This window comes from Pseudopodoces humilis, chromosome 16 (assembly GCF_049639895.1).
Source record: "Pseudopodoces humilis isolate 2021_Gansu_Grassland_sample_001 chromosome 16, ASM4963989v1, whole genome shotgun sequence".
In the NCBI taxonomy this organism is placed as follows: Eukaryota; Metazoa; Chordata; class Aves; order Passeriformes; family Paridae; genus Pseudopodoces; species Pseudopodoces humilis.
Genome location: NC_142215.1, coordinates 11,652,568 through 11,674,572, shown reverse-complemented (window position 1 = coordinate 11,674,572; position 22,005 = coordinate 11,652,568). Strand labels below are relative to the sequence as shown.

Sequence of the window (22,005 nt, the reverse complement as noted above, 5' to 3'; positions counted from 1 at the left end):
ATAATATTTTTCATAATTGGGAGGTTTAGATTGGAAGAATTTCTTTACAGAAAGGATTTTTAGATAATGGAATGGGCTGTCAAGGTGGTGAAGTCACCATCTCTGAAAGGGTTTAAGGAAAATTGGATGTAGCACTCAGTGTCCAGTTGACATGGTGGTGTTTGGTGAACTCAATGGCCTCTGAACCGAACGGGTTCTTTGCTAAGCTGCCACACGCTGCTCTTTCGAATCCCACTGAAATGTCTTTGTTTCGAGATGCTGAAGGCAGGAGCCCCCTCCGGCCCGGGCCGCGCTCCCTCAGGGCAGCGCTGCTGCGGACGGCTCCGTGTCCGGCTCACCGCAGGCGCTGCCCCGCTCCGAACGCGGGGCTCCAGCTCCACCTCCCGGCCCAGCCGCGCCCGGGGCAGCGGCTCCACCTCGCCCGGCTCTGCCGCCCCTCAGGGCGGCCCCGCCTGCCGCCCCGCCCCGGAAAGGGCCGCCCGGGCCCGTCTCTTCCGGCAGCGCTGGGTCCGGCATGAGCGACGTGGTGGAGCGGACGCTCAGCGCCCTGCCCGGGCTGCTGGGGCAGCACGACCCGGGCGGTGCCGGCGGCCCCGCCAGGCTGTCCGCCTCCTCCCGGCTCGGGAGCCTCGTCCGGAGCATCACGGCGCTCACCTCCAAGCACGTACGGGCTGCGGGGCTCCTCTCCCTTCCCGCTCCGGGGAAGCCGGCGCAGTGCTGGGCTGGGGGCCCGGGGCGTGGCGTTTCCCCTCGGCCTCGGGGCTGGGTCGGGCTGAGCTCGGGAGCCCAGGATAAACCCCCCGATAAACTCGCCGTGTTTGTGGGTGGCCGCGTTCTGCCGCTCCGGGCCACGGGCTGGGCAAGCAGGGCCGCTGTGCTGGAGGCGAGCGGCCCCGCGGTGAGGTACACACTGCCTTACCGCCGCTCCCCCGAGTCTTCTTTCACATGGTCCCTGTGAAATCTATGTCAGGTTAAAACAAGTTTAATTTTTCCAGGAAGAAGAAAAATTAATCCAGCAGGAACTAACCAGTTTGAAAGCAACAGTTTCAGCCCCCAACACGACACTTGTAAGTTTTGGTAGTGGCTGCAGGCTGTGGAACAGCACACCGAAGGTGGAGGAAGCAGTGCTCTCGCTCTTTTATGACAGGTGGATGTGCAGGTTATCTGCATTGTAGATATTTAAAAGTACCAATACACATGGTTTTGCAGCATAATTAAAGCAGTGAGAGCACTGTTATTCTCTTTGATGTGAATAAGATGTAACAATATGACCCTCCTGTCATTCTGTAGTTTCTGAAACAATACAGAAAGCAAAGCTGAGTGATGAACTGCTGCCATCAAATAATGCTCTTTGCAGGCTGACATTGTTCTTACAATTAGTTTGTGCTCTTTAAGAAGCTGTGCTTCTTGTTGTATGCGCTGTTGTCATGTCTGAGTTTCAAGAGATGAGGTATTCTGGTTTGAGTTAGTTAATACATATGTCAGTCCCAGTGAAGATTTTTGAAGGGGAAAAATAAAGTTTTATCTTGCATGTAGTGAGAAACTATCATAAGTCAGGGTAGTAAATGATAAAATAATTTGTATTAACAGTGTGATCATATTTTTTTATGTTGTCATAGTTTATCTACTGTTGATCACATGCATGCTAATCAAAATAAGAATGTTTTTAGGGGTGGAATAGGGGGAGTTCTGCCTTTTTAACAGAAATTTAATACTGCTTTGCAGAAGAAGTTCATGGCAAAGAAAAATTATGAATATTGAGATTTTAGAAAGCGTGTGAATAGACGTGTTTCTGTTGTATTTCAATGTGTTTTCTAGGTGTGTTTCTATGTGTTTTCTTCTATCAGAGAGATAAAGCTCTCTGTTCCAGTAGAGCAGTGAAGAAGAGCATAAAACATGTTGGACTTAAAATTTTTAATAATTTGTTTCTGGTATTTCAGAGACTGATGAAAGAGTGCATGGTGAGGCTCATCTATTGTGAAATGCTAGGCTATGAGTCTTCGTTTGGATACATCCATGCAATCAAACTTGCCCAGCAAGGGAATCTTCTGGAGAAGAGAGTTGGTATGTGCATGGAGCTGTAGCCTTTATAATGTTCTCAAACTCCCAGTTTTAAAGTTTTTTAGGATTTATAATTCATGTCAAATACAACCTACTCAAAATCTTTGCTTTCTTGGTCTTGTTTCACAGTGTGTTTCTTTTTGAAATGATCTAAATCCTTGGCTTGTGAGGTGCTCTGTGTGTGCTTGCAGCACAGAAGGAAGGGGAAATGAATTTATTTTGAATCATCGGTTCTTTCATTGTTTTGAATTGTGACACCAGTAAACAATTTAAGAGAATATTTGTTAAACACATCAAGCAGAAAATGAATTTCTGTCAAGATCTGGTTTCTTTTCCAAGTACTGATGCAATATTAGACAAAGATGGTTCTGTCAGACAAATGTTTTCTGTTTTGGTATTTTTTTCTTTATTTTAGAAAGAGTTGTAGGGAATAAGGCAAAGAGGGAGGCCCTTACAGCCTAGAGGCAGAAGTTCCCAAAGAAGTCTTGGAGGCTGGTTCAGATTTATTTGAAATTTCACGGGATTGATTTCCTTTCCTGCTAGTGTGGCTATTACTTCAAACTACATCTGTTGGAAACAAGTTATCTGTCAGCTTATCTCACCCATAGAATTTCCTTGCAGTTGCTGATTCAGCTGCCTGGTGAAGACATTTCTTCTTGTTTGCAGAGAAAATGGTTTAACTCCAAGCAATACCATGTCTGCATGCACAGAAGGAAGGCAATGTCTTGTGGGATATGCTTGTTTGATATCCTTTGTTTGAATTTCGTCCAGATCATCCACTCAAGTATTGGAGTTTCTGAAAGAATCCATTACAAGTGATGAATTAAAGTTGCTTTTCCCTGGGTAATGAAAGCCAGTGTGCACATGGTGTGGTAGGGATTACAAAATCTTGTCTTCACCAAATCTGGGAAGGCAAGTGATCAGCTGTTCTGAAGAAAGCTTTGTGGCTTCTGTAAGTGTCAAGAGCCAGTGTGTCTTGTTATTAATCAGATTGAGACCTTTCCTTTCTAGGGCTCTTTTTGAGAAAGGTTTGGTGAAGCAGCACTTTTTTGTTTTTGTTTTTAATGTAGGTTGCTTAAAGTTCTCTGGACACAAAGAGCCCTTAAGCTTTGAGCTGATAAAAGGCTGTTATCAGAGATGTGTGTGTGTTTTGGTTTCTTTTTTTGTTGTTGTTCTGCAATTATATGTGATACATGAGAGTGATCTTTTCAGTTCTTGGTGCAATATACCAAGATTTGTACTGAGGAATTGTCAGTTGAGCTGGTCAAGATGAGTGACTCCTGTACCCAGTGTGAGCCTTGATTCAGGAGAGTGAGCTCTCCCTTTGTGTATGTGCTGAGCTGATGATGGCCATGAACATAAGCAGATAGATCAATCTGATAGCCCAGCCAATACAGTTATTTATTTTCAAGTTGTTCATTTTGATCCCCAAGCTCTGTATGAACCAAGAATTCTCTAAAATCTGTCTCTGAGGTACAGTTCTTGCTGTTTTAGCACACTCTCCCTACCCCCCAATTAAATCCCTTAGTTTAAAAGCAGAGAGGGGGCCTTGGAGAAAAAAAGGTTTCTTTTCCTGGGTTCTGGAATGGTTTCCTCATTGTTAAGAAATAAAAAGGAGTTCTTTGCATAGGATGGTGGATCTACTTTTGTATATTCCAAGTTTAATATGAAGAGTAATTTTATTATTTGAAAAAGAAATAAAGTAACAAGATACAAGGAAGTGCACTTGAGTTGTGTAGTCTAAAAGTAATAGACTTTTCCTTGTTCAGAGAAGACATTAGTTTTCCAGGAGGTGATTTGTAATATAATGGAGCTCTTGACTGTTCTTTAGATGTAAAAGTATTGTAATATCTCTTATTTCTCACAGCTTATGAATTCTTACCTGTTACTTGTTGCAATAGCTGTTTTTATTTACTGCATTACTATATTATTATATAATAATAATAGTTATTATTAGCTGTTGCTGTTTACTGCAACTTAAATGTAACTGATTTTCCTGGAAAAAGACAGTCTTGATATTTCAAACATGAGCCACTTATCCAACAAAGATTTTTCTGTTGGGTTTTTGTAATTGTTTGAGTTAACTCTTCCTGTGTTACAGACATTCTTAAAGTTTCCATCGGAAAATTGTTATTGCTTGAAAACAGTAATGAAGGCTGCTTTCTTTTATAGGTTACTTGGCAGTTTCTCTATTTCTACATGAAAATCATGAACTGCTGCTGCTACTTGTGAACACAGTTGTGAAGGTATAGTGCTTTTGTAAAAAAAGAAAAAAAAAAAAAAAAGATAAAATCTTACAGGCAGGGGAGGCTGTTTCCATGTGCCAGGAGATGAGCCAGTGGGGAAGAAAACCTGGTTGGACAGAGAGTGTTGGCTGGAACTTAGTGGGGAGGCTGTGGGGTGAAGAACTTAGACCAGTTTTTCCCATTTTGTCACGCAACATCTAATTCCTCCCTTAAAACTGCTGTTTCTCTCTCTTAGATATTCCTCTCTTAAATTTTCCTCTCTTAAAATTTATTCCTCTCTTAAAATTGCCGTTTCTTTGATTAGCAAAGACAATCAGAAATGGTTTTCCCTGGCTTTTTAATTTTATCTTGATATTCTTGCTCTTGAAGCCATATTTTAAAAAGTTTTTTCAGAGGAGATATGCCATAAACTTCACTTTATAAATGTAATAATTGCATACATTCTCAACTCCAGGAGGAGCCATGCATGCATATTGCAGTGTTAGCTTTGGCTTTTAACTGATGACAAGTATCTGTTGCCATCTCTACGCTCATCTGATGACTTTGGCAGAAAGTGGAAATACATTCTGGAGTGCCAGTGAAAATCTATTACTGCTGTCTCTTACATGGAGCAATTATGACTTATTATAACTCTTTCTGTATAATGTCTACTTTTATATTGCAGTAGACCAAAGTCCCAGAAATTATAGATTGAAAATTATGCTTATTTTGTTGCTGTGACTGAAAACTGTTTTATGATATTTAAAAATATGGCTTGAAACTCACAAAGAACTAAGCCAAAATCAAGACTGAAACTTATCTGGGAAAGATGAACAAAGCAAGTTATATCAGCTGGAAATCTCACACATATAATTAGTTTTGAAAAATAATTGTAGTCTTCATAAATTCATCCTTTTTTTTGTTTAAAGTTACAGTGAGCTATACCTACTATATTTAATTGTATTTAGGACAGACTGAGATTGTTTTGTAGAATGTTACTTGTAATGTGCATTTGCTTCTTAAGAAGTAGGTAATATTTTAGTGTACAGATAGGTAATTGGCAGTATTATTGAGCTGCTCATTTTATTTTAAATTCTTTTGGCTAGGTCAAAAGCAGTAGAGACAGTTCTGTAGAATTCTGTGGGAAGTGACTCATCTCCCTGATCCAGACAGGGACTCAACATATTTTTACAATCATTTCAATAAACAAAAATTGATTGTAGCTCTGCATGTTAGTGTTCCACACATTTAAAATAGGAATGAAGTTCTGTAAGATGAGTGTGAGGAGCTGTCTGTTCTCTCTTCCTGTGTAAGAGAAGATCCTGATGAGCTCAGTGAGAGCTGGCTCCTCTCTAACACCAGCAGGATGCTGGCTGTGGGTGGGTTCTCCAGGGGGCATAGGTCCAGCCTGCTTGTGAAAGATTTGGGGGATGTCTGTGCAGAATTTAAAAGTCTTAAGAAAAAGGTTATTGTCTTTTATGTAACAGGACCTGCAGAGCACTAATCTTGTAGAGGTGTGCATGGCATTAACTGTTGTCAGCCAGATCTTCCCACGGGAAATGATTCCAGCTGTTCTGCCTCTAATAGAAGACAAGCTTCAGCATTCTAAGTATGTATTCATTGCAGAATTTCAAATGGCCTTGTGAAGCTGAATCACTTAATTTTGTAAATAGTTTTAGTAAACTGGTGTTTCTTCTCTCAGTTGGTCTTTTCTAATTATCACCTTTAGAAATTAATCCTCTCCTTGTGTTTTTTCTTGCATTCTTGTCTCATTTATTTGCAGCTTGACTGAGTATTGAATAGACAGTTTTTTTTTCATAGCCAGTGTGGATAGGTAAATGTAATTGAATTTATTTGCTGGACTCCTTTTAACCAATATGCATGAAGAAATATTTGTAGAGTAGGTGGGGAAACAGATCCAGATCCTTGAATTTCACTGATACTTATTTTCATAAAGCTCTTTAGAGAAAGTGATAAAGGTGTATCTGTGGATACTTGTGTGGATACCCTTGATTTGTTTAAATTGTAGTTTACTGTATCCCATAAATAGAGGAGAATCTGTAATTGTTGATTAGAAAGGGAGTTGCAGAATGAATTAATTCAGTAATTTCTAGACATGTAATTTCTGGAGCTGCATCTGTGACCACAGCAGATGAGTCATGGCCTATGTCATTGTTTATTTGGTGGACATTGTTTTAAATCATCACTCTGAATCCATCTGTACTAGGCTTTAAAGTTGGCAAATCATGATGTTCTGGGGTCTGGCAAATTTTTTTGTAAAGTCAAGTACTTACAGTACACTTGTTTTGTTAAGTGTAAATCTCATTTCAGGGAAATTATCCGAAGAAAAGCTGTTCAAGCTTTATATAAATTCTATCTCATTGCTCCTAATCAAGTTCAGCACATCCATGATAAGTTCCGGAAGGCTTTATGTGACAGGGATGCTGGAGTCATGGCTGCTTCTTTGCATATTTATCTGCAGATGATTAAGGTAGGCAAAGAATTAGAAGCACAACCAAATTTGGGAGATGTTTTTCATTTTCAATACACAGTGTGCTCTGCAAAGGTTTTGCAGGAAGAACTCACTTGTAGTAGTTAGAAAAGTTAATTCATGTGGTGACAGGTTACATTTGTTTCTGCCAGTTCTCTATTTAGCTGGAGAGATCCACTTGCAGGGCCTGAATGCTCAGAATTGCTGGGTCCTTGGCTAGAGGGTCTAAGTCCTACAGTGGGTTAAAGGGAAATTTCATTGTCAATGTGTTACACCCACTCCCTTTGCAAATGTTTGAGAAGAGAGCATTGGCTTAAAGCAAAGAGCTTATGGCTGCTGAGGGTTGAGAGCAGAGGTCTTGATTTAAAGAAGTGATGCCATCAGTGTAGGTTTTTTGATCTTAGTCAAGTTGTGGATTATTTTTACTTTCGAGTTGCTGTATTGAAATATTTGATTTGTGTTTAATTTTGATTGTGTAGGAAAACTCATCTGGATACAAGGACTTGACTGGGAGTTTTGTAACCATCCTGAAGCAAGTAGTGGGAGGAAAGCTCTCTGCTGACTTCAACTATCACAGTGTGCCAGCACCATGGTTACAAATTCAGCTTTTAAGAATTTTGGGGCTGTTGGGAAAAGATGATCCAAGGTAACCAGATTTTTCTCTGTAATTAATAATTTGAAGGTACAAAGAGTACAGTAACAACCTGCACCTCATAGACTGTAAGAGGCTTTCAGTGTCGAAATTCCTGCACATTTGTTTTTAACCAAGACAGTGAACAGATTTATTTCTGCAGAAGTAGTTTCTTAGCTTCTGGATTGTCTAAACAATTGATGGTTTTGGAATATGATTAAAATGTAATTTTACTGGGACTTCTATTACAATGTTACCAAATAATAGTGAAAATCTGGAGTAAAGCTATTTTTAAAAAGTGCTGTCATTTTGTGAGGACTTAGTTGTCTGTTATCTTTTTCCTATTGACCATTTTATTTATGCAAGCAGCAAGGGAAGTGTTTTTTATTCTTATAATATGGAAAATGTTTCTTTTGCAAGCTTCAAGCATCCTGTTAAATGCCATTTAGGATCATGTTACAGAACTCTGCTGTGTTAAAGCAAATTTATGGATATGAATAATGTTTTACAGATTTCAATAACAGCTTTGAACTGTTTGGCAAAATAAGACTACATGCTTATTAGTGCTGCAATTAATTGTAAATATTTTATTAAACAGGACGAGTGAACTGATGTATGATGTTCTAGACGAATCTTTAAGAAGAGCAGAGATTAATCATAACATTACATATGGTGGGTAAGGTTATTTTATGTAATTATCAATATTTGAAAAGTTGAAATAAGCAATAAAAGACAATCCTGCTGATGCATCTGTGTGTTAGAAATGCTTTGATCTTCTCTTCACTGCCCTGAGAAAGGCAACAGTGTGTACAGACAGTGTCAGTTCTTTGCAGCTGTGTAGGGTTTCTCCTCTGGGCACCGTTAATAAACATTGCACCTCCAGAGTTCAGTGACAGTGCTGCCTGTGAAAGGATGTCTTTGGCACATGTCTCAATTGAAAATTTCTAAAACATAGCAGAAGGTTCATTCTGGTAGTATCATTATCTTCTCAGTAGAGAAAGCTACTTTTGTTGCTACTAGAAAGCAAAAGGAATAGTTGGATTGTTAATGTTTTTTCCTACTAAAAAGTTGAGCAGTTTGGTTTTTTTCTTTGTCTTCTTCTCCCCAGGTCTTAATACCTCCCCAAAATACCAGTTCTAATGCTCTAGAACCCTACTTTAAGAGCTGTTTCACTACTAAAAAAACCTACCACTCCAATTTCTTTATTATTAAATAAAGCCCTGCAGATGTGCCAAAGTCCCTGTGCTAATGGAATGGAAAGAAAATTGTGACTCTTAAAACAACAGTGAGGGGTAAAACAAAAAAGGAACATGACCCAAAGCTGTAGATGTCTAACACCTACATCATACATACGTTACAGAGTATCGTGTAAGCTTCATTTCCATAAAAAGGGGACCTTTGGGGAAGTATTTCCTCTTAGTAAATAATAAATGAGGAAACATCTGTCAGATGTTTAGAGTATTCAGCTGATTGCTTCTGTTCTTTTAGGCAAGAACATACAAGTTACTGGGAAATGTGTTGACTTTTAATAAAGACTATCTGCACTTGCCAATTAAATTTGTTTTGAGCACTTAAAGGGACAAAGTGGGCAGTTCATTATGATTTATACAAGGACATAGAATTTAGGTATGTAGTTTGTGTTCACTTATGGCAAGCATTTTATAAAACTATAGTTGATAATCCCAGACAAAAGAAAAATGTAATTCTGAGTGATCTTTTTTATAAAAAGTCACTGGTTATGGCATGTTTCTTGCAGGCAGTTTTGTTGTGCGCTATTTCTCAGATTTAGTTTGTAATGGCTAAGGAAGAGAGGGGGTTGTCTATTGGACAGTTCAGTTAGTGACTGAATTACAAGAACAACTGAAAATTACATCATGATTTTAAGCCCTAATTAACTTGGGAGCATGACTTGGTCTGAATCTTTGCCCAAATTGTTGCCATAAAGGAGTAATTGTTTTTGTATATTGTTCAGTTTACTTTTAGATTTTTCTCAAACTGTACAAAGCTGTTGGGTTTTTTTCTGGTTTTGTGTTTTGAATTTTTTTTTTCCTCAAGAATGATCTTGGGATGAATTTGGCTGTTGGTAGTAGCCAATAAATGTTATGAGTTATCAAAAATAATTTGTCTCAAATCCTTTATAGTTGCTTGTTGGCTTTCTGAAGACTGTCCCAGTCCAGTGCCTTGAGCAGCTGTAGGAGACTTCAAGGTTTGAAGAACTTTAAGGACAGAAAGTTGTATGCACAGTGACAGGGGCTAATTAAAACAAGTATGTACTAAAGGAGATAGACTTTCACCTGCTTTTCCTTATGTCTGATGGTATTCTTTGGTTAGATTTAGTGGGAGTGGGCCAGCAATCCCAGTCCTTCAGGAACACCGAGCTCATTTGTTTGTTAAAAAATTTTGGATTATAGAAGTATTCAATACACATTAATTATGTGTCTTCTCCTCCTGCAGCCATCTTGTTTGAATGTGTCCAAACAATTTATACCATTTATCCCAAATCTGAATTACTTGAAAAGGCTGCCAAGTGCATTGGAAAATTTGTTTTGTCACCCAAAATTAACTTGAAATACTTAGGTAAGGATGCCTGATTTCATTACGCTGTCTTTAATTTGGCCATACTGGTAGCATTGCCTGATATCACTTGCAATCACTTTCCAGGTTTAAAGGCTCTGACCTATGTTATCCAGCAGGATCCAAATCTGGCACTTCAGCACCAGATGACAATAATTGAATGTTTGGACCATCCAGATCCCATTATTAAAAGGGAGGTCAGTGAATTTCTGTATGTCAAAAATTAAGTAAATTATTAAAGTGGGTGTTAAGTTTTGTAAAATGAGTAGTCTAAAAATGTTATGTTTCCATAGTTGTGAGAGAGCAGTTACAGACAGTATTAATGTGACAAGCTGTGTAAATAAGCATTCTATTTCATTTAAGAATGGTTGCTCAATTTGGTGTACTAAAGCTGCTGTTTGTCTGCTTCCTTTTTTGAGTCATCAGAACCAATTAATTTTTTGTGCTTTCTCTTTCAGACTTTAGAGCTTCTCTATAGGATTACAAATGGACAGAATGTAATTGTCATAGTCCAGAAGATGCTTGACTACTTAAAAGAAAGCAAAGAAGAATATGCTATCATCAACTTAGTTGGCAAAATAGCAGAACTAGCTGAGAAATATCCTTTTATTTTTCTGAAACTTTGAAGCCAGAGCTCAGGCACCTGTAGCATTGATACCTATCAAAGCATCTTTCCTGATCTTGTGAAGTAGGAAGTGTTAGAGATGTGCTTTCCATCCTTTCAAATGAAAAGGAAGTATGCAAAAGAAAGCGCATACAAAAATGACTACAGTGTTTCTTATATTTCACTGACAGAAACTAATTGCACACAAATTTTGTCTTTGGAGTTTAGCATTAAAACTTCGTGTTTTAAATTCAAACTTTGAAGCCTTATACTACTGCATGGAGAGAGATGTGTCAGTGCTACTTGAAGTGCTGCTCTGTACCTGTGGGACTGATCTTCTCTGATAGAACTCTTCATTGGTATATGGATTTTAAGAGCAGCACACTTTGAGAGAAATAAAGAAAATATTTTTTAAAAATGCCATAAAAGATCAAAGTGATGATTAGGGATTTGGCTTATGATGGGGCATAACTGTTAGACCTTCCACTGCCTGATTTCTGTGTGTTTTTGTCTGATAACTTGAGTTGTAAGTTCTTGATAACAGAGAGCTGCCTCATCATCCTGTTTGTGCAGTGCTTGGCATGGAGTGACGTACTAAAAAAAGCTCTTTTGTCCTGCAGCCCTGCAGTATGCAAAAGCTAATGCAATAATACTTAAATTTCTGTACTGTTAAAAATTTCCACACATTAACTGTGTGTTTTCAGGACTTGCCTGAGAGAAAGCAAAAGCCAACTTTCAAAGTTAGCAAAGGCTGATCAGAAGTTAAATATATTAAAAAAAAAACAGTGAGGGTTTCTGTGGAGTGTTTTTGTAAAAGTGTTTTTGTAAAATTTGTAAATCAACAGCAAAGCATTGCTGAAAAGAACTATTTTTTATCATTGATCAAGTGATGCTGATAAACAAATGATTATCTGAAAGCCTAGCACAGGACAAGTGTGAGCTTAAAACAGCATATGACAAATGTGAACGTATCTGTTCCTAGTGTGTGAGGCCTGCATAAACTCAGCTTTTTTAACAAAGCAGTAACTTAAGACTTTCCTAACTGAACACCAGTTTTCATGACATTTACAGGAAACACTTTCCAAAAGGTACAGGAATATTTCATCTTTAGTTAGATGTAACTGATATTTGTCCATCGGATTCCCAACTTACTGAGGAGATCACAATGGGCATTCCTTAGGAAATTCCCTAAATAAGAAAGAAAAGTTATGCCTTGGCATTTTGTTCCTTAACATCTGGACACGTATGCCCCTAGCAATGAGTGGTTCATCCAGACAATGAATGCTGTGTTTTCAGTTGGAGGTGATGTTGTGCATTCTGATATCCCAAACAACTTTCTGAGGCTGTTGGCTGAAGGTAACTTCCCACATGCTCTGAAGAATTAGACATGTTCCTTAATAATCTGTGTTTGTTTTCTTTTCTAAAAACGTACTTTGAAATATTTGGTAGGATATGTTGTGTTTCACAAAAACTGTGCTATTTTCTGTCTAGGGTTTGATGATGGAAAAGAAGATTACCAGCTACGGATGTATGCAGTACAGTCTTATTTAGCATTACTTGAGGAGGAAGATAAATTATATCCACAGAAATTCCTTCAAGTTATGAGTTGGGTAAGGTAGACACATGGTCAGAATTCCATACACAGATTTGAGGAAGCTGTCAAAGGTGATAATGTTTTTAATAAATATTTATTAAACTTTAATTTTTAGTCATTCTTACTTGAAGTCCAGCTGACATGCTGAAATCTATTTTAGTGACCTCTTTGGTGAGGACTATGAACTTGTGGTCTGTGGAAAAGCTGACTTGCTCCCTTTAAGGCAGGTGGATGTTGGAATGGCTTAGCAGGCACCTGAATCTGACTGCATACCGAGAGCCTTTCTGTCTCCATCCAAATAAGCCAGATGTGGTTGTGAGCAGCTCTTGTAGCTCTGCAAATGACTGGCCAAGTGCTGTGCTGATGCCTGGGGAAGCTTCAGCTGCCACCCAAGGGAGAGGCTGCAGTTTGAGGAAATGGTGTTTTGTCAGGGCCTAGTTATGTTTAGCTTTCTTTTCAAGACAGTCATTTGATTTTTAAAAGGCCAAAAGTTGGAGTGTGAGGTAAATACAAAGGTCACTTCAACCCTTTGACATATAAAACACAACATGGTAAAGAAATAACTTGGAATATGTTTAAGTAATAGTTTCTTGAATATGAACTGGATTTTATTGTCTTGTTATTTAGTACTATATTGTAATTTCAAAACTGAAAGCAATGCTCTAAATGTGTATTTTGTCTGTTCTTTGTGCATAGGTGTTGGGAGAATATTTCAGTCTTGTTACAGATGTTGATCCAGAAGTTATTTTGATAAAACTGCACAGCCTGCTGAAAAAGACTTTTGTTACATCTGAAACTAAAGCGTGGATAATGGCTGCAGTCACCAAGATAGCATCACACACCTCCTGCTCGAAAACAGTGGATGAACTAATCCAAGAATTCAGCAGCTCTCTGGATACATGCCTGAGACAATATGCCTTTGAATTGAAGCATCTGTGTGAAGACAAAGCACTGATGAAAAGCTTGCTTCCGTTTGATGCTAGTTGCAATGACCTGGTGGTAAGACACATGCCATGTGTGTTTTTCATGAACCTCTTTGTAGTTCAGGGGGATGATTGTTTTGGTGAAAAGGTGTTCTCAAAATTAATGGGGTTTGCAGTTCTTACTGGGTGCAAGTCTGTGTAAAGTGAGTTTTCAGAAACACTTTTTCAGACACGGTGTTCTGTACTGAAAGATAAAGAACCATGGTGTTTTAGTTAAGCTGGAGTAGCTTTTAGCAAAATTATCATATAATACACTAGTTTATTTTTAGTAGTCTTTTGTTTTTTCAAAGATGAGTTAGGCCTGCTTTAGTGATACAGTCCAGCTTTTAAATTCAAAGGGTTTTCCTCCTATTTAAAAACTACTGATTTTGACCATGAAATTTCAACAGTAAAGGATGGAAAAAATTCTGTCCATATAGCATCTTAATTGGTAGCTATTGGAGATGTGAAGACCCTGATTTGCTGATAAGACACAATATTCTTCTGGTAACATCAGGCTCACATAGAACAAATATTTTCTCTGCCTTTTCATTCTTTTCAATTCTATGTAGGTAGATGCTTCCTTATCTTTTCTGGATGGGTTTGTGGCTGAGGGACTTGGTCATGGTGCAGCACCATATAAGCCTCATCACCAGAGACAAGAGGAGAAACTTTCTCAGGAAAAAGGTGATGGTTTACTGCATTTATTTAATACTGGTAAATTACCTGATAAGTATGGACAAATTAAGTGTACAGTTAATTTATCTTCTTAAAATAGTAGTATCTTAATGCAGCTCTTGTTTGTACACAAGAGCTAAGTTCAACTTAAATTTTAGTTCTACCTCTGTGTAGTTGATGTATATAGATTGTTGTTCTGCAGGTGAGAAAGTCTTACTGTAATCATTGCTGGTCTGTATTTGATTTGAAATTTACAGGGATTATTAAAGTGAAAGCCTGAGGAGTGCAGCAGTACAGGGATATCTATTTTCAGAAAACAGATTTCATTCTTACTTTTTTTATGCCTGCTTGTAATTTTAAAATTGTCTGTCTTGCAGCTCTGAATTTTGAACCTTATGGATTGTCCTTTGCTTCAAGTGTGTCCTCATCCGGTGTCACAGGCAGACAGTCCCCCACTGGTTTATCTTTTGGCTCTGATACATCTGGGAATAGTGCTGAGATGGGGCACAAAGAGTGAGTTAATTTGTGTTTGAAGTGAACATTTAAGCTTCTGTTCTTGTCAGAACAGAACATGGGTCTTTGTTGCTTCATTGCATGAAACTAAAAAGAATGCAGTTGAATTTGGAAACCTCTATCACATAAGAAGAAAATCAGGTGATGGCATCTGTATAGTAACTAGGGAAACAACTGATGTGGCCCGACTCTTCTTCCACTTTCTTCACAGACTGCAGCTTAGGGGATAGTTAATGCAGTAAAATTGAGACAAGATTGCCTGATGATTATATTGTTTATTATTTTCCCTGCTTTCTTTTTCTAAAAGATAAAAGTGTAACGTTGCTCCTTTTATTTTTAGTGCACTACACGTTAATTCCATATCGACGTTTCATACAAATTAATAATTTCATTTATACTCTGCTAAACTGGTATGCAGGAAACCTTTCCATAATCCTTATATTTTACGAGCATAAATATCATCTATCAAAGTACCAAAGTAGTGAATGGTGTTTGAGTGTTGGCATGTTTTTATGAACATGTTCATATGGCTGATCCTGCTTTGTTTTGTTTGCCTTTTTAGGGCAAATACTCTGAAACTTGAGGGAGTATGCAAGCTGTGGGGAAAAGAAGGTTACCTTCCAAAGAAAGAAAACAAAGTAGGGAAAGGAAATGAGCCAGAAGCAGCGCCCTGTGGCAGCTTATCAGCAGGGCAGGTGGGGGAGCCTCCTGCATTGCAGCCTGATCAAGGTGCCAGCCTGTCTGAGGAAGACAAAGAGAAGCAGCAGTTGGCATCAACTTTGTTTGTTGGGCTGGGATCAAGTGCTGGTGTCAGCCTGGTAAGTGATTCTTTTGAGACTTAACAGTTTAAAGTTTACATATGGTCTTTAAAATAACAGATACTTTTATGCAAATGGAGATCAAATTAGTGATAAGACAAGCCCCCCCCAAGTCATTGAAAAACTATTGAGAATTACTTTTGCAGTGTGATGTTTTATTGAAACCTGAAACAGCTTGATGAAGCAACCTGTGGGGCACATCTGGTTTGGTAACTAGAACTTTTCTCTGTTTACATGTTCTGCTCCAAGTTTTAGTGTCAGTTTTCCTGAACAACTCTTCCTTGGCCCAGCCTTGCAGAGCTGTCACCATTCATTTGGATGTAAGGCTAGAACTGACACCCTATGGCAAGACCGTTTTATAATTTATGTTTGGTAGTATGTGGAACATAAAATAATTGACTATGAGGTAGTATTTTTAAGACTGGCGTCATATTAGCCAGCTCAAATCTTAGCACTGGTTAACTGGAAACTATCTTTGCTTAATCTTTAATAAGAGCTCTTAGTTTAAGAGAATCTAGAGTCATTCTTGCATTATAAGCTAATTTAGTACTCTTGTAAGAGATACAGCAGACCCCTGGACCCATTAAAATGTTGGGAATCTTTGTATTTGTCATCTGTTTTGATTCCTTGGTCCTTCCTCACTGTTGCATGCTATTAACAGTAGCACAGCTGGTTGCTAGGAACTTGTCCACCTTTTTTTTTTCTCTTTCCTTTGTAGATGGGCAAAGCAGACACAGCTACTCAGAAGTTCAAAAGGAAATCAAAGATAAATGAAACTCAGCAGTTGAATGAGGAGGCATCAGACTTCCAAAACAGTGCTGCTTCAGATTTTGGTCCCTTACTTGATACAGTACCTACTAATATGGAAGACTCTGAAGGAAGTACGCACACAAGTTTAAGGAAAACCTCTCCTTGTTCTTCAGATATTGTAGAAGACAATTTAGCATTTGAAACACCTCAGTCCCTCAGAAAATCTGTGCTGGATGACAGACTTTCAGCTAACAGGCTGTCACAGTCATCTTTATTTGCTGATAGTAATATTGAAATTTTTCAGCCTTCTCCAAGTGCTCAATGTGAAAGTGCCAGTGAAACACCATTGGTCCCTTCCTTATCAGAGGAACTTGAAGAGCTTCCTCACTCTGAAGTAGTGGGACTTGGTCAGAGTGATACCTTAGCTCTGCATTTATGTAAGGTGTGGAGAGATGACTCTCTGTTGCTCATTATTTTTGTTTCAAATAAAACCCCTTCTGCACTTCATGCTGTGAACTTAGTGTTTGAAGAGACAGAACACTTTCAGGTAAGAAACTTTGTTTCCATTGTATTTTAAATTCACTTGAACTTCTTGCTTTTTGCTTGCATTTAACTGTGCAGTGTTTGGTTTAATGGGATAGCCATGCCTTTTTCCAAAGTATTTCCTTAAAACCTATGGTGCAGCTGTTACACATATTTTTAAAAGGAGGTGAAAGAAATCTTATCATAAACTTACAGTCATTGGCTATAAAAGTTAGCCTCTCACTTTTTCAATTCACCTTGGTTTTGTTTGCCTCTGTAAAACGAGTATGTGTGATTTTTCCATTCTGAATGCAAAGACTAAGCCAAGTGGAAACCTCTCTGGTCCTGCTTGGAGTGGTAAGACTTGAGTTCACTTCAGTGTGTATCTTTCTTTTGTCTGGGTGTGACTATTGTGCTTGTGCATTCATTTGTATTTACCTGATAAGCAGATGTGATGCTTTCCTGACACCAAATTTGTGTAAGCTTCTTTCAATTAAAAAAAAAAAAAGTGAATGAACCAGTCATGATTCACTGTCTTGCATTTAGTTGAGGTTGCAGAGGAGTTGATCAGTTTATTTTTTTACATTGGCTACATTAGGGATTTAAATATGATTGGTAAAAGCATGTTAGTCATAACTAAAACTTCATTTAAATATTTGGAAACATACTTAGGATTTGCCAATTGGTATGACTATCCGCAGACTATGCTAAAAGAAGCACAGAATTATTATACAACTCAGCAAGTGATAATTGGATAAAAAGAATTAAGCAGATTGTTTATTTTAGAATTGACTTAACCAATTAGCAGTTCCTTGATTATGGAGTCCTTTTCCTTTCCATTTCTGACTTGAATCAAACTTGTCTTGCCATTGATAGAGTGTGACCATCTCCTGTCTAGATTTTTACTGTAATTCACTTAAATTCCCACCCAGACCACCACCACAGATAGAATTTCTGTTGCCAGTTTATTTGGAGAGCCAGGTACTGCTGAGTAATCTAGAAATCTTCCTTTTTATTATGGATGTTTTCTCAACTTCTTGTTTTTAGTGTATAGCTTGAGGTATGTTGTGATGCTTCTTGTGTATTAGTTTATGCTGGGACTGTGCTACAGAATTCAGGTTCTTGGTGCTGTTCTTTGGAGCTGGGAGAAGCCAGTTGTCAGAGATCAATTTCACTGGTGCTATGCATCTCATAGAATGTTTGTAGGTGTTAATGATGGATTTATCCTTCATGAGGGCTGAGAAATGGTAGCTCTGTTCACTTGTCAAACACTCCAGGAAACATCAACAGAAATAAAAGGCACTTACACAGTTTTATAGCTGTATCTGAATCACTTGCACAGCTTGACAGCAAGACTTATATTCTTTATTCCTTTTATGATATTATATAGATTTTGGAAAGTGCCACCTCCCAGTTTCCTGTAATTGAAGCTGAAAGCGTGGAACATTGCCAGAAATGCGTGAGGATGATCAAAGTCTGTACACAGGCAATTCTTCCTGGCTCTGTTGGTTACCAGTCAGAGATGGAAACTTGCCTTCAATTTTCAGTTACTTTATCATTGATGGACTTCATCAGGTAAATAAAATAAGCTGCAGTTTTTAAAAACACTTGAATTCAGCTCAGTATTAGACAAGGGTAGGATGATTTGGGTATTGACTAAGAAAATACAAAGCTTCACCTTAAAATCTGAGATGGCTTGTAAAGATAATAAAGGGTTATTTTACACTTGCAAAAATGGGGTAAAGTTCCAGCAAGGAGTACAAATGCAGGGAGAATGTTGACAGTAACTGTTTTTGAGGAGGCTAACAGAACAGAGAACAGAAGGACATGATGCTTTAAAACATGGCATAATGTAAACATGTCAAGAGGAAACAAGTGTTTTGAGTGCAGAGATGAGAACATTGTATGAAAAGGTTGACAGCTTTTGCAGAGAAAGAAGAAAGCTCATTCTTTTCGTTTTTGAACACTGCATTTATTTTAGGAGTAGGAAAAAACAAGTGTCATTTGTCCAACAGACTTTTCTTTTGAAGTGAAATCTGATTTTTCTTTTTAATTTAGAAATATAAAGCAAGGAATAGAACTATTTTTTAAATCTTATGCTGGAAAGAGGAGTGGTTTGATTGGACTAATATGTATTTATTTATTGTGTGCTCTATTGTCCAGTTGCCTCCATATGCAGGGTTTTTTTTTTAAGACTAAAGATATTCTGATTTATATATATATTATTTGGCTAAGAAATGTGGTGAACTTCCTTTTAGGCCAATGGAAATGACTACAGAAGACTTTGGGAAGCTATGGTTGTCCCTTTCCAATGATGTGAAACAGAATATAAAAATGTCATCTTGCCAAGATTCCCTTTCAGCAGCCCTGGATACACTGCAACAGAAGCTGAAACTCCACAGAGTTGACATTATAGGTAAGAGAAAGTATGTGTAGGGTTGCTCACAGGATAATTTGTCCCAGGAAAACAAGTGCATAGAAGAGAGTATCTTACAGGTTAAGGCAGGGAGTGTTTGGGAGCATGGTAAACAAGGGACTGGTGTGCCATGGACTTTGTTTGCTTCACTCAGGGGATCTGTGGGAAGGTGATGTAAAGGTACAAGTGTTCAGCAAACAGTGGATTTTACAAGGAAGGAAACTTGCACTGTGAAGAGTTTTGGGTAAGACAAAAAGGGAATGAAGCTGTATGACAAATACAAAGCTGGTATTTTGACATGATTTGTGGTGATGTGTTCCATGAGTTAGAGGTGAGAGCAGGGGGAAACAGCACACATGGAGTGTGAAAGATGCATTTTCTGTGAAGTCTGCTATAGCAGTTGTTACTTGCTAACTGTTAGTTCATTTCTTCCTGTGGTCTCTTAGGTAATGAGGGAATCCTGGCCTGCCAGCTCCTCCCGTCTGTGCCCTGTTTGCTGCACTGCCGTACGCACTCAGGGCTGCTGGCCCTGTGGTTCAGATCCCCTTGTGCTGCTCTTCCAGATGGTTTGCTCTATCAGTGTCAGAAGGTGATGGAGGAATCCTAAGAACAATAGTGCCTGCCTTAATCTATTTGGTGTGTGAAAGCAAATCACAGATTTATGCAGTTGCACAGATAATTACCAAAGCTAAACTAAGATACTGCTTCTTCAAGTATTAAAAGTTTCCTTCCAGCTGGCAATGTCCAAGTGGACTTGTGGGGGAAAACTGGTGACCTGAATTACCCCTACAAAAACATACTCAGGACTGTACAGTACATTAAAGTATTGTTACCTGTGTAAGTGAAATGTATATTAATTTTGTTGTAAATGACTGAAAGTATTTATTTTTATTACACAGCTTTTATAGATGCCAACACTTATTCTTCATGGCAACTACCTAAATATGATTTTGAAGAAAACATATTTCCATTATGAAGTCAGACTTGATCAGTTATCTAATTTTATTTTGATAATTTTTCTAAAACTATTTTTAAGCACTGCTGGCAACAAGACCCATATTGGTGGTTATATAAAATAATTTATGTAGCAACAAATGCATGGTTTTGAAACAGTTAAAAGATTCTAGGGAGCAAAACACTTCCCAGGATCTTTGATATTCATGGAAGGGATAACATCTAAATAGGTTTTTGATAGGAGTCAGGCATGTGAAATTGTTTGGAAGCACCTCCTGGGGAATGTCTGAAGCCTTCAGGTTAGTTCCTGTCTGCAGTTCTTCCTGCCCCATATTTTGGTCTCATTCCCTTTGCACAGGTGTCTGACAGTCACTGAGTATTTGTGCATGTCTAAGATGAAGTTCTATGTGGATCAAGTGTGAGGTGACTGAGCTGTGGGTGCTTGGCTGTGGACATGTTGACTCCTTGATTGTTGGGTAGTGAACATGTTATGTTCATTGCTTTCCAGTCCACTCTATAAATTTAATCTGGCCAAAGTCCTTGTGCATGAAAATTCACAAGGGGAAAACTTCCATTTATTTTTACTTCTAATTATTTATAGCCTCAGTGTGACTCATCAAACCTCTGATTTGCAGAGATGTGGCTGTGTTGTGTGTGCATGGCTGGGAACTGCAGCAAGGATTAAATCAGAGCAGCAAACGTGGAAAATGTGTCTGAGCAGATTGTCTCCTCTTCCTGAGGTAACCTCACAATCTTGAAAATCCAACAATCTTAATTTATTTAGATGCTAAATGAAAAATAGTACTGGTTAGTATTATTTATAGCTGGTCATGTTTTCTATTTAAGCATCCCAGATTGTACACACAGTTCAGACATGGTATAAAGGGATTTTGTGGTGGAATTCTCTCCTTCATGTGTTAATTAGTAGCAAGGAGACTCTTCTATTTCAGCATTACTGATTCTCACCTGATAAGCACTGGTTGTAAAGGAAAATAAAGTATTCTTTTACTTTGCTGATGTTTTGGTAAATGTTCATGAAATTGTTGTAAGAATGTTAATGTGCTGATAGCAAGTTTTTTTTATGTCAAGCTACTTGTGTTATCACAAGTATAATCATCCAAGCAAAGTTCTTTTTTTATTGTTTCAGTACCCTCTTACTGAGGAATTTAAAGTGCACTGAACCTGTAAATATATTTAATGTTCTGCATACCTTAATGTTTACTTGGCACTTCGAGACAGTTTATATAATGAAAACTGATTTAGAGTGGAATAATTTCCAGCAGATGATTTCCCTGCTGGTTAATCAGACTTGTGTTATGCAATTGGACTTCTGTAATCATAGGAACTCTAATACAAATATATGTTTGTGGCCTATGCATTTAAACCATTTCAGCAAGGAGATGTTCAGTGTCCTGGTGTTTAAAGAACTGCAAAGACAACAATGCCTTCTGTTGTTAATGTAATGTTCTCTGTAACCTTTTTCACTGTATGAATAGTGTATGTTAAGGTGTCAGTATTCTGATTCTAATTGCTTTATGGTAACATCACTTAAGAAGTTTGCAGGGAATTGTACCCGTGTCAGTCTTTATTTTTGGATTGCCCAACAAATACTGTTCTGAATCTGTCACCATATTTGCATTTCTTGCAGTTTAATAAAATCCAGTTTTATTTAGAAAAATCAGTTTGATACTTGTTAAATGTTCTTTTCCATCACATATTGCAGTGTTTCTGCCTATTAAGAACTACTTTCTATTTTAATTGTTTCTCTTTGCATCTGAACAGTGATAAAAGACTGTAACATTACAGAAGTCTTGAATCCATTAATAATTTAAATGTCCTGTTTCTCAGTTGGAGGTATCAAAACAGTGAAGGACTACACTTCTTAAGCAGCATTGTGTGCCAGCTCACATTATCCAATCCTTTCTTTGGAATATTGCCAGAGTGTGATTTTGTTTTTAGGCATCAGAGGACATTTCATTATCTTTTGTTATTCACAGCTGACAGGAATAGCATATTTTTAAGTTCAGTGCAAGCATAAGCCATTGCTGTGGAGTTGGGAGCTTGGGAAGTGTGACAGTGGCTGCATGGAAGGTGGTTGCAGGCCTGAGCTGAGCCAGGAGGTTGTTTGGTGTAACAAAGCTGTCACTGTGTACCAGGAATCCTGGCTGGGTGGGAGCTCAGGCCCTGGAAAGCCTCAGCTTTTCAGTGCTGG

General features: G+C 38.2%; 1 protein-coding gene across 3 annotated transcripts; it reads left to right on the top strand.

Moving 5' to 3' along the window:
* Nucleotides 1–509: 509 nt before the first annotated feature.
* Nucleotides 510–21,471, top strand: AP4E1 (adaptor related protein complex 4 subunit epsilon 1). Of its 3 annotated transcripts, none has more exons than XM_014251355.2 (22): nt 510–664; nt 996–1,067; nt 1,941–2,064; nt 4,234–4,307; nt 5,774–5,895; nt 6,618–6,777; nt 7,257–7,423; nt 8,007–8,080; nt 9,863–9,985; nt 10,070–10,179; nt 10,441–10,580; nt 11,830–11,942; nt 12,078–12,196; nt 12,877–13,179; nt 13,715–13,829; nt 14,198–14,333; nt 14,896–15,151; nt 15,870–16,448; nt 17,814–17,998; nt 18,682–18,839; nt 19,286–19,428; nt 20,429–21,471. In XM_014251355.2, the coding sequence occupies exons 1-22, from the start codon at nt 515–517 to the stop codon at nt 20,549–20,551; spliced, it is 3,546 nt and encodes a 1,181-aa protein (XP_014106830.2). In that variant the 5' UTR covers nt 510–514; the 3' UTR covers nt 20,552–21,471. The 3 variants fall into 3 exon arrangements, with proteins under 3 accessions (XP_014106830.2, XP_005521553.2, XP_087919528.1); XM_005521496.3 differs by having other exon boundaries at nt 19,286–19,475; nt 20,429–20,511; XM_088063402.1 differs by having other exon boundaries at nt 19,286–20,568.
* Nucleotides 21,472–22,005: the final 534 nt, after the last annotated feature.